The sequence below is a fragment of the Bolinopsis microptera genome, chromosome 5 (genome assembly GCF_026151205.1).
Source record: "Bolinopsis microptera isolate Bmic1 chromosome 5, MBARI_Bmic_1.0, whole genome shotgun sequence".
NCBI lineage: Eukaryota > Metazoa > Ctenophora > Tentaculata > Lobata > Bolinopsidae > Bolinopsis > Bolinopsis microptera.
The window spans coordinates 2435097-2453872 of record NC_087076.1 but is presented as its reverse complement, the minus strand read 5'-3'; the positions used below and the strand labels follow the sequence as shown (position 1 = coordinate 2453872).

General features: G+C 38.2%; 1 protein-coding gene across 1 annotated transcript; it reads right to left on the bottom strand.

The window, feature by feature from the left end:
- Positions 1-3320: 3320 nt before the first annotated feature.
- Positions 3321-10152, bottom strand: LOC134814622 (transcription factor LBX2-like). The gene is made up of 6 exons (XM_063822758.1): positions 10010-10152; positions 9241-9363; positions 8818-8995; positions 4805-4911; positions 4526-4606; positions 3321-4376 (listed from the first exon to the last, which is right to left on the bottom strand). The coding sequence occupies exons 1-6, from the start codon at positions 10133-10135 to the stop codon at positions 4299-4301; spliced, it is 693 nt and encodes a 230-aa protein (XP_063678828.1). The 5' UTR covers positions 10136-10152; the 3' UTR covers positions 3321-4298.
- Positions 10153-18776: the final 8624 nt, after the last annotated feature.

Below are 18776 nucleotides of genomic sequence, written 5' to 3'. Positions count from 1 at the left end.
ACCATGTATTATTACTAAATTATAATGTCAATACATTTATTAAATCTAATTAAGCGAATAATCAGTCACATGTGTGATGTGACGCAGCTATTGTTTAACTGTTAGTATTTAAACCTTTACTTTATTTCTTTGATAAGCATGCAGAGAATTCATGATGCGGACAATCTAGCTTCTAGCTCTGACACAGGGCGATCAGATTCAGATTCAGAGAGACAGTTACTGTCATTTTGTGAGGGTTGCTACGTTTTGAAAGGCACGGGGGAACAATGTAACTTACACGGCTACGGGGGAGCTCCTCTCCAAAGTAAGAACAAGTTTTTAATCTAATTTTCTTATAATGAACAGTGGAATAATTGCCACAAAATTGGCACCATTTCAAAGGACTAAGTGTCGGAACATACGGGCCAGGATTCGAGCCGTGACAACTCTCACGAAGTGCTCAACGGACTGTGACAACAGAGTGCCAAGGATACGGATTTTGGCGTTTCACGTCTTTTGAAAAGCGTGAAACGCGTGACTAGCAGTTTTCACAAATTATTCTCACAACATGACAACGTGAAAACTTTCATGACTTCTAAACATACTACGTGACTCTTCGTGAGAGTTGTCACGGCTCCAATCACGGCCCGTCTGATCCGACCATAACACTAACGATTCCAATTACACCTTCTAATGGCGCCTTTTGACACCACTGGGAGTCATTAGTGAATACCTTAATTCCCAAAAATTTGGGCGACAAAAAATTTGAGCGGGCCTCTCGCCCAAATTTTTTGCAGACCAAATTAATTGCATAAATTTTTTGCTAACCAAACTTTTGGCATTTGGCCTGTGGCCCTGAAATCCATAGAAAGATGGCTTTTTCTTCATATCCAAGTGAAATAATATTTGAAATTTTAGTTTTCTATAATCTGTCATTTATGCCTCATGGCTTGACCAAGTAAAAAGGCTTATATTTTAAATGAATAGAAATAACTGGAATAGCTAACAGCTACTAATAAAACAAATGGCTAGAGGTACGGATAGCTAGAGATTTAAACAAGATCTGCAAATGGATTATCATCCACCGTAAAGTCTGATCTACAAGCATCAGTTATACCCGACTTCTCAAAGCCTTTCCTTATGTCATCTGGCCTCCCTTTTAAATATACAAAACGTTCGTTGATCCAACGAGCGTGTACTTCACGGATCACTGTCAAGCGGGTATCAATTTTCACATTGTCTGATGAAACTCCTCCATTGAGCTGACACACTATGTTTTTCGCGTACCAATCTTCGTACTTATTGCGCATGAATTTCTTAGCCAGTCCATTGATAGATATGTCCAGGGGCTGTAGATGATGGGTCATATTAGCTGGAACTTTCTCTAGGATGCAGTTGTTGGCTGTCATCAGATCTTTTAGTGTCTGTGTGTGTTGGGCCCGAAACACATCTGATATCAGTAGCGCTTTCTGCTCAGGGTTGTTGATGGAGGCTCGAACTGATTCTATGTGGGGAAGAAGGATTTTCTCAAAGAACTGGACACTGGTCAAAACTTTCGACCATCTGGTGAGGCGTCATAATGATAATTGTATGTGAAAGGGGTATGATAAGATATGCTGAGTGTAAGTAAACTAAACTATCTGATTGAGAGACTAAATATCACTATTGTATATCTATCATTTTGTACTGTGCCATCATCACTGTATTTTTTAGTAGTTACTGGGCAGATCGTAAATTTCATAATGTGAAACAACTCAGACCACCACCTACATGCTTAAAATTGAAAGCAAAATGACTGGAATAATAAGGAATAATAATGAACTAAGGCAAATATCTAACTGAAATTTTTGTGGAAAATCGTTCATTTTTCGAAGAATTTATGCCTAAATTTTATGAAGTGATAAATTTCATGACTCCTACTCCTAGTAACTATTAACCTCAATTCCCCAGGTTGGTTGTTAAGTTCGATGGGACGGAGATGCCAAGTAGTCAGTATATTATCAGTTTTTGTCGCAGTCCTCGTCCTCGCATTCACTATGACCTCTCCCCAGGCACCCTACTTTTTCTGGACGTTATTGATAATATTCATTTTAAGTCTCACGACAATGTTATTATCAATATGGTATATTCAAGGGACTATACACAAATACAGATACCCCCATACCTGCCCCAGAATGAAAGAACCAATTTGTTTGTGATTTTTGTACTATTTTTTATTGTAATATTTAATCATTGTATTTTGTTACGGTTTGTCAGGTGCCAAATGTCCGTTAATTTGATCTCATTCTAATGTACTTAATGTACTTAATAGCGCACCGTTAAACATCCTAAAATGCTTCCCTTTGAAGTTATGGGAGAAAATGTGATTTTTTTTATCTGCAAAGCCAAAAAATCACATTTTCTCCCATAACTTCAAAGGGAAGCATTTTAGGATGTTTTGTTGTTCATAACTCATATATAAATGTGCTAGTTGCGGTTATTTTGCACCCTTCAAAAAGTCACTAGCACATTCCTATCAAAATTTTAGAAAAATCAGTAAATATTAAAAACGAAAAATGTGCCTAAATTTGTTGTTTGGCTTTGAGGTCCAATAGATCAGAAGGTGAATGAGTAAAAACATTTTGAGGGCATCAAAAACTGCGCCAGAATTCAGAGAACAATTTGATGTCAAGCATCAAATAATCCGATCTTCCCTGACTGACTTTTTGTTAAAATAAGCCTGAAAAGGATAATTTTAGCTTTTTGACTTTAAAAATTCATAACACACCAGCCTTTTTAGATACAATATCAAGATTTTACACACACCTTGACATAGATGTGAATAAACGGCGAGCAAAATTTCAACCCGATACCGCAAGAAATGATTAACTTATAGCGTCTCAACCACAAAATAATTTTTTCCGAAAATTGCACTCTTAACCAGGAAATGCTCGATTACAAAAATAGGTATTCTCAAAATAATTTTTTTTGGTGTGGAAACGGTGCGCTAGAAGGTCACTGAACTGCCTATGAGGTCATTTGGTCTGGACAAATTTGGGGTATGCCCCCTTAACGCCTGTTTGACTCAATTGAATTGATTGGTTTTTATGCACAATTTCAGTGGTAACAGTATTGAGGATTCATTGCGTACTGTTTATTATTGCTTACTGTTGATTTTACAATTTGGATTTGTGATGTGTTGATAACCGATCAGCAAGCTTCGCTAAGATCAGAAATCTTTCTTACCTGAATTTGTCAAAAATAATTTCCGTGTTTCCACTTCCCCGATTTAAGCTTGAAGCTGTTGTGTCAATACTGGGAATATGACGGCGTCGTATTTAAAACTAAGTTTGAATATATTTCCGATTAAAGCATGTCAAACATTGTACATATATCTAATTATATACCGCAGATATGACAGATTATTGTCTCTTATATGATTACCAGTTTCGCAGCATTTAACGATAAACTCCCATGTCAAGAAAGTCAGTGTCGTTTAAAGAGGTAATGGATCCCTCAGGGTGATTTGACATAAACACCCTGTCTTACTTCGATCCCGGGATCAGCGTCAATATAAAAGGAATGATGTTGCATAAGGTTTCAAGTTAAAACAACGCGTTTAACAATTTAATCGAGGCAATATCAAGTTCATTGTAATCAGATCTGTCAACTGAAAAACATGTATTTGTATTAAATCCAGTGGGGTTCCACTTATTTTAGGGGCAATATCATTTAATACACAAGTTTATTATCATTAATAAAACCTTGAAATCCACAATAAATGTCAATGATTATGATCCAGGCAACAAGTAAATGAGGGGAGGTTACTGGTCTGTTACGTACATTCTCTTAAATGAACTACCCAATTTAGAGTTGGACATAAGCCATAAACTGGGAAACTTTCTCGTTGATAATCTTAGTTTATGCAGCTACCAAAACTATGAGGTAATAAAAACGGAAATCTTGGACGTCTAAAGGCTTAAAAGTTTAAGGGAAATTATTACTGTTCAAATAAACCAGACACCTTAGTAACTTATAAGTAGACACTTTAGAGTCACAATCCTAAATTGTCGTTGTTCTTTGCAGCCTAATCAAAATCTTTATTCACATATACACAGAATCAGTTCCTAATCTCATCTGGCAGCATTCTAACGAGGTCGTCTCTGCTCCTCTACTTCACGACTCACGTGCAACGAACTCAGTGCAATATCACGTGCTGCTGATAGGTCACACAGATTGGTCGATCGTCGTCACGTAACTGACGCGAAGCTCCATGGTTGGCTAAGGAGCATGCAACAATTCCGCCGTGTGAGTGGTTGGTTATCGTGGGGAGGAGGACTTCAGATAACGGAATTTGAGTATTGATGTCCCTCTTCTTCCACTTGCATCTTGTCTCGCTTCATCTTGGCACGCTTGTTCTGAATAGATTGGTTTGTCGTTAATAATATAATTATAAACCATCATTTTTGACGGTGAGGTGAAACAGTCATTTAACAAGTTTCCTACAGACCAGTACGAGTATCAAAGACCATATTTTGTAAAAATTAAAAATTTGTTCGCGTTTTACCTGGAACCAAACTCTGATCTGAGTTGCTGAAAGCTGGATCTGTTCGGCTAGCTCCTCCCGCTCTAAACTTGACAGTCTTGGCTGGAAAAATTTACTATAAGTGCTTTTCAAGGTAAAACACTGAAGCATAGCAATCAAGCATCACTATAGCGATTACTTTGAAGAGGCAGATATATTTTATAAAACTACGGATATACGGTAATGCTTACACCCCTTATTATTATAGCTACTATAAACCTGATCTTGCTATAGTACTATTACTACTATTAGTAGTCTTACCTGAGACCTGAAGCGGTTCTCAAGCAACTGAAGCTGATCGTTCGTAAACACAGTCCTAGCTTTCCTTTCTTTCCGGTGTCTCCTCAGCGGACCAATAGGAATCGTAGCTGAAATTATCACGTGATCAAAATTCGCGTTTATGTTAATAGGACACGCTAAAGACAGTCTGTCTTTGAGTTTGAGAGGATAATGTTTAGTGATTGGTCTTGAGTTAACCAGCTGATCAGTAATCACGGTTATAACAGATGATTAGGAATAGTTAATATTATGTTTTCAGCGCTAACCCTGTCTCACTGTCACTTGTTTCAAATGCGGATATAATGACACTGAACTTCATGACAAGTGTAGTGTGTGTCCCAAGTATCCCAAAAATGCCAAGAATGTAGAGTGATGAGCTGATGACCTAAGTATAAGGTTTACAGATGGGGTAAAGTTCACACATGGCCGATAAAGAGGAAGATAATGGGTCTTGCTGGAGACAAATGTACTCCCCACAAAGTCAAGAGTGTCACCAAATCTGACATTAACAGGACACTCAACTGTTGTTTAATTGGCAATCATTGTCTTGTTTTGCCCGTTAATGGAAAATTAGACAGAGTTGCGAGGTGTAACAGTTAAGATTAACGTAGACACTAGGAAATATCATGACTAGGACGAGAGAGGGGTGAGAGGAGTTATTGTAACAGGTTGTGATAATATTAATTCAGGAATTATGAGAATTTGATGTGACTATTAAAATTGAAAACTTTATGGGCAATGGGTATGGTGTGCTATGTCGACCGATACCAGTCCTCATTGCAGTTCGACTGAGGATTTACTAGAGACCTTTCTTGAAGTGGATCTAACTCCCTCAATCAAAAACTGGTTCATCAGAGCGGCATAAAGAACGCAATTAGATTTAGAAGGTTTGAGTGTGTAGTATCTGTGATACAGTCCCTGACAGCGTCCTCCGTTGGAAACCATTGCTAAGCAATGTACATGTGCTCGTAATTCGTATACAAAGGCTCACAACCCTTTCATCTTCAATATAAATCGTTATTCTTGTCTATCCGACAAGAAAATCTTAGGAAACCGCCCGTCTATCAAATCATTGTAAATCCCTCACTTTTAGGCCCCTTTACTATGTAAATAAATCTCTTGTGAGTAATTTAGTAATTTAATTCAAGTACTACCTTGACCGCTCCCCTCATCGTTATCAAAGGCCCGACAAAATAAGAGGTACCTCAGAGGATACTGGATAGAGAAGTGGGTCTTGGATTCAGTGAAAATATGAGGATAACGTTCAATAGAGGGTGTGGATCGTGGAAATAAAATATGAAAAATTTTCGGTGGCTGTAGAAAAGTTTAGATTAAGGAAATAAAACTAGCCCAAAATTACTGTCACTAATAACTACTAAGATCATTACTTTTCCTAGCATTTAGTCAAATCATTATTTTGATTGAACTCTAAGTTTTGAGTTTTGGAACTCGTCTAGTCCATAAGAATAGCTTGAGTCAAACTTTAACTAGTGCTCAACTTGTAATAGTATTGGTGTACCAACATACAGAGATTATCAAATATTTTCATGCTGATGAAACGAGACAGTTCCATTGTACCAATCCACTCTACTTGATCATGAGTATGTGTAGCTAGCGTTGACGTTTGCAATTAATCACAAAGTTTAGGTTGGTCAGCTATCCCACAATCCATCAACTGTAATCAAGTTATAAGTAGAACATAAAGTCTATTTGCCAGAGTCCAGCTGACAACAATTCGGCGATTGATTTGCTGACCTTCCTGCAAGCTCACTATGGAGGGGTGGCAGATTGGGGTCTTCAACACTGAACAGTGTTTAATCTGATGAATACTGGGCACAACCTTAAGACTTGATTGACAAAATTCTGACCGCCCTGTGAAGCTTCAGAGCCATGAAATTCTGTTAAGATTGGAGGACGAATGTAAATGGCTGCTGGAGATTATGAGACGGTGGTAGAGATTAAACCAAAGCTCCGGTACTGATAAGCCCTGAATAATTTATTTGATGATACCCGTCTTGTAAAACCAAAAATGGATGCCTTGAGACCGACTTCGAATTAACTTCTCGGCTCTAGTTATCTCGGGTACTACAAACGTGTTAGTCTGATGTATTGGTCTATCCTCTTTAGACTATGTTCAACGAGTAGACTTGAGTTCAACCCCTCAGTACTCTAGCACGTAACTGCAGGTCTACTACCACTTTGTTCAAGTCAGATCACAGGTCTATCTCAATCCGTAGAACGTAATTTCTAATTTTAGAGTCTTACACATGATATGACGGTATACTGCACGTGACAAGAAAGTACTATTCTTCTTTTAACTGTCCGTTTTACAACGCCTTTATCCCGGTATCCCGCCTCGCTATCCCTACTACTATTTAGCAATGATGACAGGTCAGTCCAGGCTTTTACCCCCACGCAACAAATGTCCAGCTCCCAGGTGAAGTGAGTGGAAGTTCTGAAGAAGAAGTGTCAGCTAGCAGCGAGGGAACATGATCTCACGGGGAAAAGCAAGCCTCCAAGGCTGACTGATATTAAATTAGGAGGGACTACTAGACAAGCTTATAATTAGCTTGAACCTCTCATAATTAAATGAGATCGTTTTCAGAAGCACTCGGTAGATCGATAGCCCTGTGTACTTTGTAGGTAAACAATTAGGGCCCGGACAGATCTCAATAAGTGTTACAAGTTTTAATTTGGCGCGGCTACCCTCATTGAGAATTGTTACATAGGCTAGCCACCCCTCGTCGGCCGTTAAGCTCCATAGGTCACAGGAATGTTTATTAAATTCTTAACTGAATTGATAATGCGGGTTGCCTGACAAATTTTTCGATTTATCGTTCAACTTGGTAAAAAGTTAAGTACACGCAATATTATACCCAGTGTATCTTAAGGTTCCCTCTCAGTGACCCAGGAACCATGTCAGAGGAACTTATCGAGGGAGTGCAGGAGGAGACACAATGGGCTATTCATTGGGAGACAGGCTTCGAGCGTGGCCCGTTGGTTGGGTTAAACCCTAAATCCCACCGTTCAGCCTTGAGAGACTATTTAAACACATTTAGTAGGTAACGGTGATTTTTAGAAGCAATTAAACGGGGTGCAGTACAACTCAAATCCGCCCTATCGATTATGCAGTCACGTTACCAGTGTCAGACATTGAATTAGTACAGGAGTCTAGAAAATAACAATTTGAGGATTATTTTGTGTCCTAGAACTCATTCATATTACATCCATCTCTTGGAATCTTAAAATATGGCATTATTGAACTTTTAAAACCCAGGATAATAACAATTTGTGTCAGACCACAAAATTTTATTGTAACTGTTAGGGTAAATGTAATAAAAGTGCAACGTAATGAAGCAAATCTTGCAACATTGGACGGTCATCCTGGTCTGGGTTGATCCTGTCTATTTATAGAGACTTCTTTTGGTCTTTAGTCTTAAGTCTAACCTTACGGTTTAATGTAACTAAATATTGATCTGGGAAAACAAAGCCCAATTCCCTTAGTCTTAATGTAACTAATCTTAGATCTCGAATTACGTTGATCGCTCGATCTTTATGGATTAGGATTTCTTTAAGGAAATATTGGGAGCTTTTTGTTGGTGGAATGTAAAGTCAGAACTCACGAATACTACAAGAAGTAGTTGCCAGAGGAGAGCTGTGACAAATTGTTATTGCTGTCTATTTGTCAGACTGGCGTACGATAGGAGCACTTTAAGTTTAACGGACCACAACTTCTTGTTAACCGTCAATTCGTGAGGAAGGGTGAGTTCACTGGAAACTTGTTAATGAACAGACCAGGATATTGCTAGTGAGCTATAAGCCAGCAGATAGTTCGAGGTTAGGTGTGAAATTAAGACCAGGAGGATAATTAAGAAAACTTTATATTGTGAGTAGGTTGGTCAAATGGCTGAGAATGATAGACATTTCAATGAGATCAGTCTGGCGAACAGATTTGGGAAGATACAAAAAGTAGACGATCAACTCCACCCACTTACCTTCATATTCTAGACCGAGCCTTAGGGCCGTTACTTCATCCAGCACATCTGCCGTTGCTACGATCTTGTCGTAGTCATCCTCCGATACAAAAGCTGCTCCAAACGAGCTATTCCTGTTACCGTCATATCTCTTAGCTATGTGAACCACAGGCACTTTATGGTGTCTGCTCTGCTCAACCTGAATAATTTGCACCACTGTTTAGAAATTTGTGAAAATATCTCTCTCACGTCTCTATAATAAAATAAGGAATGGGAACTCATTACACTTTCTTATAAAACGGGTAGAAAGAGCGCCCTACAGTAGTCTACCAGAACTCTACCAAGACTCTACCATCACACTGTGGACACTGGACCGGTCTCATTCCTGGCAACTAGCCAGGTAAGCCGGACGAATGATCAGCAAGCATTTTATCCTAGACCAACCTGCGGCATTCCTAAAATATCCTGGACACCAAAGGGGGTGGGTGATTTAGAGCAATGAGTCCCAATACTGTGTGCTTGCATGTTGTTCATGTACTCGGAATTGAAGACGTCCGACATTGGGGCCTGCAAAGGGGTGTCTGTCAATATTCAACTGTAATTACTGCCCTACCTTCTTGTAAGAAACACAAAGTTACAAAACCATGGTAATACTAATCTTGATAATTCTATTCTGCCGAAGCAAATTTTAGAATAATAAAAGGTCTCTATGTGAAGAGTAATCTCGGTCGATTGTTCGCCATTTCAGAAACATTGATCAAGTCTGGATGATAGCTAGCTAGAACTGAACTAGAAACTCAAGTTTAAAGAAATACATCATCATGATTATATATTGTAAAACGCGGTTTAATACAACGCTATTACCGTGTTTGCATTCTTTTAACTTTTTAACAAAATTTAGATATTTTGACAATTCATTTTGTTGGCTACAATCGAATCAATTTTATTCAATCATACCATAATAAATCTTTACAAAACCTTATCAAAGTGTAAAGTGCGTTCCAGATACATTTTTCTTTGCATTCTTACTACTGCTAAACTATTTTCAAAGGGAAAATTGCAGAATTTTGTGGCCAATTATGAAGCAGCCCAAAATAAATATATTACAAAGATCTCCCTATATCTGAAATACCATGAATCTGTTGTATAAATCAAAACACCTGGTAAACCTTGTCACAATTAGCATACCCAGTACACTCAAAAGAAAACTGACCTGCATGATGGAGCAAGAGGAATGTGAGGGTGCAGGGGAGGATAGGGGGTGCAAGGGGGCAGAACCCCCAAACATTCCCGAACTGAGGTGTCCCGCATTGTGAGCGTTGTAGTACACGTCCATCATTTATATAGCATTCATCTGAGAAGAAGTAATGTTGTAACAGCTCATTTGTTGATTTTAGGATTATGGGATAAAACATCAACGACGGTCTACATTATCTAACATATTACTAAAAGTATTTTTACAAAAATCAATGATCCCTCCTGGTACACGTGACTGTACCGACAAAAAGGGGAGCCAAACTCAATTTGGGGGTCCTAAAAACGAGTCTAGACCTAACATCAATAGTCCAAGTGTCAAAGATCTACAACTGAATAGGACACGTGGCTACGTCCCGATCAGAGATTGGCAGCTGAGTCACAAAGTTTGAACAGCTTCTTCAAGGACACGGGTTTTGTTTACTTAAACTGGGATAGACAGCCATATCCGGGTTTTATTCTGGGTTTATGTCGAATAGTGGCGGATCACCCCACAGCTTCTACAAAGTCAGAGGGACAACTAGAAGTAGAACTTTGTATTTAAATGTTCGGAAGGGGGAAGAATTGTAAGATCTCAGTATCAGAGTGCCAGAAAACAAAAGACAGAGTGCTCTTTAAAGGATACCAGTCGTATGGATGGCTGTCATGAGCGAACTCTTGCTCTCATTCGACTCTTGATCAAGAATCCCACCGGTTCAATTTGTCGAATCCTTGATCCAATAGCAATAAAGTTTCACAATAGTAAAGTGTCACGTGCACCACTGCTGTGTTCCTATTGGCTGGGATGAGAGGCAGGGCTGCCATTGGTTTGAAATCTTGAGAACGGGAGCAGTTTTGAGGCAATAATCCTTACAATTGCTGGGCGCCTGTCAACCGTCCACTTCAATGAAATGGACAAAACCACCCACAATCACGCTCTGGTGAGCCGGATGGCAGCTTTATAAACAGAATAAAAGGGCTGAACATAAATTTCAAAGGGCGCATTTATTATCCAATATATTCAGTAATACCAACAGCCTTAGTACGATATTTATCATGAGATAAAGGAGATAATGCTTTCAGAAAACCGTTGAAATATGCACGTGACAGGTATACAGGACGTGATGCATGGTGGATAAAACAATATCCGATTCTTTTTATCAGGCCTGACAAAGATGGCGAATGAATAGGCTCAATCAGCAAGGTGACATCTGCCACTGAACGGCTGTAGAATATTCTGTTGTAGAAATGAGCCTATTTCTCAGTATTTCTACTAACTTAATCCCCACTCAGTAAAGTGTAAGTTCTCTAAAGTGTAAGTTATTTAAGTATAATAGTAGATAATTATTAAGAAACATTTACACCATTAAAATATTCAAGACCCCTAAAAGAAATCAAGTCATCCTAAAATGGTGATCAGTACAGATCAAGACAGCTAGAGTTAAAATTTGTTTCTCCAAGCAACTCTATCATCGGCTAATATCTTAAGCTTATTAAGATTATTCAAAGAGTTAAGTTTTAAACCTCTACGGGTCAAATCATTCACAATAATCTTGAACAAAGATAAGTTGATGATAATGTAAAATATGTTCTACACAATGCCAAAAGTTAACAAAATAGACAAGAAACTGAATTGCCGTTATAGATTACTTGAAAAATTACTTGGAAAATAGAGCATTGAATGTCATACTCATAAATGCCCATAATTTTCTTAATAATGATCATTCTTTGAAATGTTTAAACATCAAAAGTTGAGACAACTTTAAAATATAAAATGAAGTGACATAAAATTGATTGACAAGTTTTAAACCTTTTAAGCTTTTATACGATCGATGCAACAGTATCATATCAAGCCTTAACTCCTAATAAAGTTAACACAGAGGAAAATCACTTACCAGGAAAATTCATAAATCACATAATGCAACTTTTTAAAATTCCAAGAAAAAAGAAATATAAATTTCCATTCCCAATGATAGGGTGTCCTAAAGTGCAAACAAACGAATTCTAAATGCGATGAAAAAAGTAAATACAAGCGGTACAGATAGCTGGATGCGAAGATAGATCACAGTACAGAGGCACTAGGCGCCAAGCGATCCCAATCGATTAGATTGCTGAGTACCACGAACATATTACATAACTAAAGACCTAACCACAAGGTAATAGGAAGAAGTGCCGGCAAAAACCATTGATTGGACGGAGGGAATTAGCAATAAGTAGGATGGAGGACATTGAGATCCTGCTTGTTAATTGAACCATGTCAAGCAGCAACATACACCAGCAAGGAGCTAGTCAGGCTGATTATGAGATGTCAGAATGTGGGTATAATCAACGTGTGTTGAGGGAGTAAGAAGCAACTGGGAGGGCGGATTGGAAATCTACTTCAAATTATTAGGGCAGACCTGTACGGTAGTCACTGAACCTACTCGACTGTAGACCAGGGTTAGAGTCCACTATCATCTGCTCATTGAAACAAGGAAATAGGATTTTATACGATCAGTAAATCAGATCACGATTGTTACTGTTAGTGATATTTGCTGACTGGTGAGGACTGAAAGAGTATCGAAAGTGGTACATCAGTACTGATTTGAGGAGATGAGGCCAGTGGAACAGATCAAATGTGAAGTGGGTGGCTAATGACGGGATTGGGGAAAGGTAAACAAAGTAACGCTGTCACCAGACAGACCAGAAGAGATGTCAAACTTTCAAAAAGTATCAGACTAAACTTATTTCACGGTAATTTAATTAACCTGTGGTAGGTTCAGGTCATCACAAAGGTAGGGGAGAAGAGAGCACATCGTCGCGACGCGTCCAACGTTGGGGTCTCGCTCTCACATGAGCTGACATGGTCACGTGATAACGCGCGCGTCACGTGGCCCACGTGTCCTATGTCACGTGATAATCAGGATCATGTTTATATGTTAAGGTTGTGATTCATGTGATGTCATGGTGACGTCACGTGGATACTAGGTAAGCAAGTCAGGTGATCCAGAAATGTGCAAACCAAACGCGGTCCTGGCAGAAAGTATCAGTTTCAGTAAACCAGTCTGACGACTGAAGTTTCCTCAATTTCTGATGGCTAGTCAAGTTGGGGCAGAATACAAATCGTTACATACTTGACTCAAACTCTTAGCCGAACAATACGTAACTATTTTGATGATTCATCAAAAGTATATCTTTGATAAGTTCGATTCGATCACCAATAAAATGTAAGAAATGATCAGTGAACAGTAAAAATACCTTCCAATAAAGCTTTATTAATTTATAGGTACTGCCAGTACCTAACGATGGCCCATCAGGGAGATTGAAGAAGCACAGAGTTCAAGATTTTAGGAATCAAATGTCTCTGAACTAAGAATTTTAAGGAACTCACGAGTCAAAGGATCTGGTGATATCTAACAGCACGGCATACACATAAAGTATAAACCTGGTAGATATTATACCAAAACAAATCAGTATTCGAGACTATCGCAATTTATACTGTTTGTACTATAATATATACACGAGAACTAAAGTCTAGTGATTAAACTGCATTGGAGTTATTTTGTATAGTGAAGCAATCAACATTATAGCCGTGACAATCAGAAGCAAACGAGGTACCAGTGATTCCATTACAGTAGTGCCTCTAGGAGCACAGATCTTCCCACACCGCTTTAGGGACAGGCAAACTTGAATTCTGTTATCAAGCCTTCGTCCAATAACAGTGGGCACTATTATATTCCTAAGAACTAAAACAGTATTTTACTGTGGTATAAACAACGTAATAAAGCGCAACGTCATACCTTCGATCCAGGAAATAAAAACAGGCTCTGAGAATTCTCAAATTAAATAGTTCTCAAATCACAGCAGCTGATGGCAGCAAGGTGGGCCGGCAATAATCAGTGGAGGATGGGAAAAACAAACTTCCGCTTGTGAATTGTGGAACAAAGAATAAGATATGTATAGTTTTCTTATTCAATAATTCAATAGACATTACTTTCAACTAATCAGCTCATAGGTTGTCATTTCCTGCAACTGTATCGTCATACAAGACCGTAATTTCATGTGGAAATTATGTAAAAATATTGAAGGTTACTATGGACGAATTTGGAAATTTTGAAGTTCAAATTTCGAGCAAAACTTGTTTATTATATAGCTGCTGTTGCCATAAATCCATGAAAAAGAACATTAGTGTTCACGGCGCTGCTTAAGGAATATTCTTAAAAGAAGACTTTTATCAGTGCGATTATTAGATTGTATTGTTTGCACTGTTAATAGTGTGTATACAACCGATATACAATAGATTCGGTAACATTAATACTTAATAGTTCATCACATTTCCTTGTTACTTTCGTTTTAATATGTTCCAACAGTATTTGTTGTCTGAAAGTTTTGTTATTTTTCTTCATGGAAGCATTTAGCTAATTCTTTAAAACTGATTTAGGCGTTAAGTTTTGACCTTTTTGCAAAAACATTTTCACAATTTTATCATCTGAATCAGTCAAATACTGACTAAGAATGTTAGTGTTACATATAAAAGTCAACAGACAACATGAAAGAAATTAAGATCACTTGATGCGATTGTTTAGAATCTTTTAATTTTAGTGTTGTGTTCATACTTTAATACCAGTTTGTTATGGATTGAACAAGTTTGCTATCCTCTACTGCCATAAAAAACATTTTCAAATCGCAGCAAAGGAAAAAGGAAAAGCTTCAGTGTGGGATGTAAACGACATCTAATGTCCCGGACTTAGATCATGTCCACCTACCAAAACAACTATTACACAGACGAAGATACGGAAGAGCCGGAGTATGTAACTCCTGACGTCTCAAAACAAGCCAGAGGTGAATAACGAACTTGTTAGCCGACAACTTTATAGTATAACTTTAACAACAAATATATGGTAACTAACAATCTAGTTCAAGTTAGCATTTTGATGATTAAGGTTGTAAATAACAGAAAGAAAAAATAAATGACTAACAGTTTGGCAGTTTAGCTAAATTATTGTCGTAAAAGTAAGAGGTCGATAGAGAGGGATCTATGAGTCGATAGAGAAGGATCTATGAGTGAACCCATGAAACAGTGCAATAAAAATAGACGAGCACCGCTGCAACACGTGTCATCCTGAATCAGTCTGACATTTAATTCGATACAAGCAGGACCAGACTAGAAAGAGAATACAAAACCTATCGTCTCGCTAGGGTGCTCCAGCATTACATGTTAACCCCTAGACATAAATCCCCTTCAATTTATCAACTAAAATGGGTATAATTTCCTGAAGCTGCGTGAATTGTGAGGTAACGCGCAAAACACAGACGAGGTGGCAAATAGAAGCGTGCACACGTGCACCCCGGGGTAACAGATGGAATTAACAACTCTCCATCATGACAAGGAGTTGCATGAGTAAAATATCATGTTTAAATTTACTAGTGGGCGTCAACATTGCAGAGACACTCCCGATCCCTAAATAACAAAATGATATACGATGAAAGTTTCGTACTGGTAATGCTGAATGTTAGTCTCGACCATTTAAATACTTTTGCAAGCTTGACAGTACGATTAATTTGTTATTCGTGAAGCTTGGAGATTTATGAATTTGAAACTATCCCATTTCAAGAACAAGGTCTGCTATTAGTATTACTATTAGCTCCTGAATGGAAGTATATTGCATAGTTTCAAATACAATATTTAATAAGATTTCAATTTTAAAATCTCAGTTTTGACTAAAGTTATCGGATCTAGATTCGCCCTGAAAGTAAAAGATTATAAGAACATTTTAAGTATATTAATTTATCTATTTAAAAGGAGGGTTAATATATATAGCTTCAGCTACTCTAATAAGGGAGGCAGGTTGAGGTCTCTAAATAATAAATACTGACGCTAATGACACAACTACAACGTTTAAAGTTACTGACGAGGAATGCAAAATCTTCCCAATATGTTGTTGGTCCCTGATTTTAGCTTTATATTTACAGGATCAGCTCCACCAGGACCCAGCTCCTCCAGGAGCACTCCCGATCTTCTCAATAAAATAAACAATCTGTTCGGGTCAGACGAGGAGAAACCGAAACTGAGGAATTCTAGAGATGTGAGGAAGGTGGCGGACAACTTGGGCCAGAGTTATCAATATTTCAAGGATAAACATTCTAAAGCTGACAACGATGAGGGAAGAAATAAGGTAACTGCTAAAAGGGAACCCAAAACCCCTTTTGTTTTGTATTCGCTGCAAATTTACATGAACTAGTACGTTTATAACATGCAAACCTGACTTGTAGCCTGCATCATTAAGATATGAACCAGTTGTACCTTATCGGTCATTATTATCACGGACATTACTTTCACGCTGAAGACCTTAGCGTGAATAATTATGTTTGTTGCATTATAAGGTCCATGAATAATAAAGTCCGGTAATTATTTTCATTAATTTTAGTGTATGTGTCCCTACGGCCTTATGTCCGTGAAAAATTTGGTCCGTGAAAACTTGTCCATGACAATTATGTCCGAAAACTTGTCCATGACAATTATGTCCGATAAGATATATAAGTCTGACACTATGGGGTAAGGGTACTTAACCCTTTTGGTTGCTATCTCGACCCATACGACATGCTTATTGCTTACTGCTTAGACAATAATATAAGTTTGGATTTTACATATAAATAACAAAAACTCCAGCATGAACCCACATAGGTCCTGAATGCAGCCCACAGACATTACCAGAAGAGTAAGAAGACACACAAAAGGTTTACTGACATTGTGGAGGCAGCATACCTTGAATTCCTAGAGTCGATAAGATCAACCGATGTCAAAGGTAGCGTTCCACGGGTCCGTTTCATAAATTTCTTGAACTCTGAAAATAAATTGTGGTTAATATCATCATCAAAATAAGCCTGTAACCAGTTAGTTATAATAGTCGCGAAAACAAACACAACGAGCCCAAATTCTGACTGGAATTTCGTCAGAAAAATGAGTCATCTAATTATCTGATTAGTTATTGAAAATAATGTACTTGAAGGAGGAGGAAGTCAGGACGATGAGAAGGTGGCAGGTGACATGGCGGAGGAGTACACATTCTTCCTCGAGCAGTACAACAAAGCCAAATCAGAAGAGGACAGAGACGCAGCGAACTCGGCAGCTCATCGGTTTAGTTTTACAACCGAATGCAAATACTTACTTCTTAATGCTTACAACTCACTAGTTTCTATTTATGGTATAATATCTTAAATTCCGAATGTTAAGACTGAAAGTCAACTCACTCAGATACTTCACGTTACAATACCAGAGCAGTAAGAGTGATAAAGAGAGAGCTATGTCCTCTGAGGCTTTTCAAGAGTTCCTTGATAGTAGAAAACCAGGAGCGTGAGTGCCATCCTAATAGTAATATTATCATTGGAATAAATTGACGACTCCCGCTATTATATTATATGTACCATCAAATCAGGATAGGAAATGGAGCCCCCCTCCCCCCCCCCCCCCCCCCCCCCCCCCCCCCCCCCGTATGATATTAAAATAGGAGTAGTCGCCAATTTCCTCAAACTTCTCTCCTAAACACTCAGAGTGTTTATCGGTAAAGGTCTCCCGATAGCAGTTCGAACACAGTTCAATTATCACTTGGATAATTTTAACAAAGCTCGCACAGAGGAACAGCGAGTAGAGGCAATGTCCACTGCACATCAGTACTTCATGGAGCTCACTAGCTCCTGTCAAAACGAGGAGGAGCTCAACAAGCTTGGGGCTTCTTATCAGGTACAGTTACTTTTATTATGGGAGGGAAAAATATACTACTACTAGGACCTCACACTGGGGGTGAATGTGAAACCCAAAGGAAAAACCAATAATCATTTATTAATCAATGGTTTAATTATTAAACTAATGTCGTATATTCTGTGTTATTAGTAACCGAATCGCACTACAACTACAAGGAATAACAAGGTCGTAATATTATCGTATAATATTCATTCCTTTTCTGAAAATTGATCGCTCAATTTACGAGGACATATGTATTCCAGGAGTTCCTTTCGGCTCAGAAGGAAAGTTTGGTCGAATTTAGGGAGACTCAGTCCTACGCTATGAGTGCATCAGCATCTGCATCAGCATCAGCAAGTGCTTCAAGGAGTGCATCGAGTAGAGGTTAGACACTCAAACCAAACGATTCAATTAATAATATAATTGATTTTAGTAAACTCATATTAAACTATCTTTTACTTTATATGACACCTTTACTTTGATTGAACCGTTTTCCAGCAGCTCGTAGCAGCTCTAAGAAATCAATCAAGTCAACTCGAAGAACACGTGTAAATTCAAGAGGCGAGGATGTGGTGGTCCCAACTCCGGCACAAGATTCAGGAACGGGGAAAACAGTTGTAGAGAAATTCGAAACAGATATTGTCAGAATGAAGAAACCTTGGTGTGAGTCTTTGATACCTAATTAGTAATTACATTGTGAAAGCTTTCGCACATCGTAGAATGTCTTTCGTATTAACACATATTCTACATGTGTAAAAATGCGTATTTGCATGCTTAGGTAGCTATTTCGATGATATTGTACAATTTACATTGCGATGAAAATCATTCAAATGAACTATCACCAATATGAATTAGGAGCAGTCCGGAATCTACCAAAACTAAGAGTAAATATTTCAGACTATATTCGGTGGTTCTACCTCTGCCTCTTCTTTCAGATGCTCTTCATTTTCGGAATTTTGATAATATTCCTTTTTGGGTAAATCGTAATTATCATTCACAACCGCTTGTTGAACTAACAAGAGGTTTC

Coding starts and splice junctions, on each gene's coding strand:
- LOC134814622 (XM_063822758.1), bottom strand. CDS start 10,135: ATGATGGACGTGTACTACAACGCTCACAATGCGGGACACCTCAGTTCG. Junction 4,912..8,817: donor GCTCGGTCTAGAATATGAAG/GTAAGTGGGTGG, acceptor TGATAATTTCAG/CTACGATTCCTATTGGTCCG. Junction 4,377..4,525: donor AGATCAGAGTTTGGTTCCAG/GTAAAACGCGAA, acceptor CAATCTATTCAG/AACAAGCGTGCCAAGATGAA.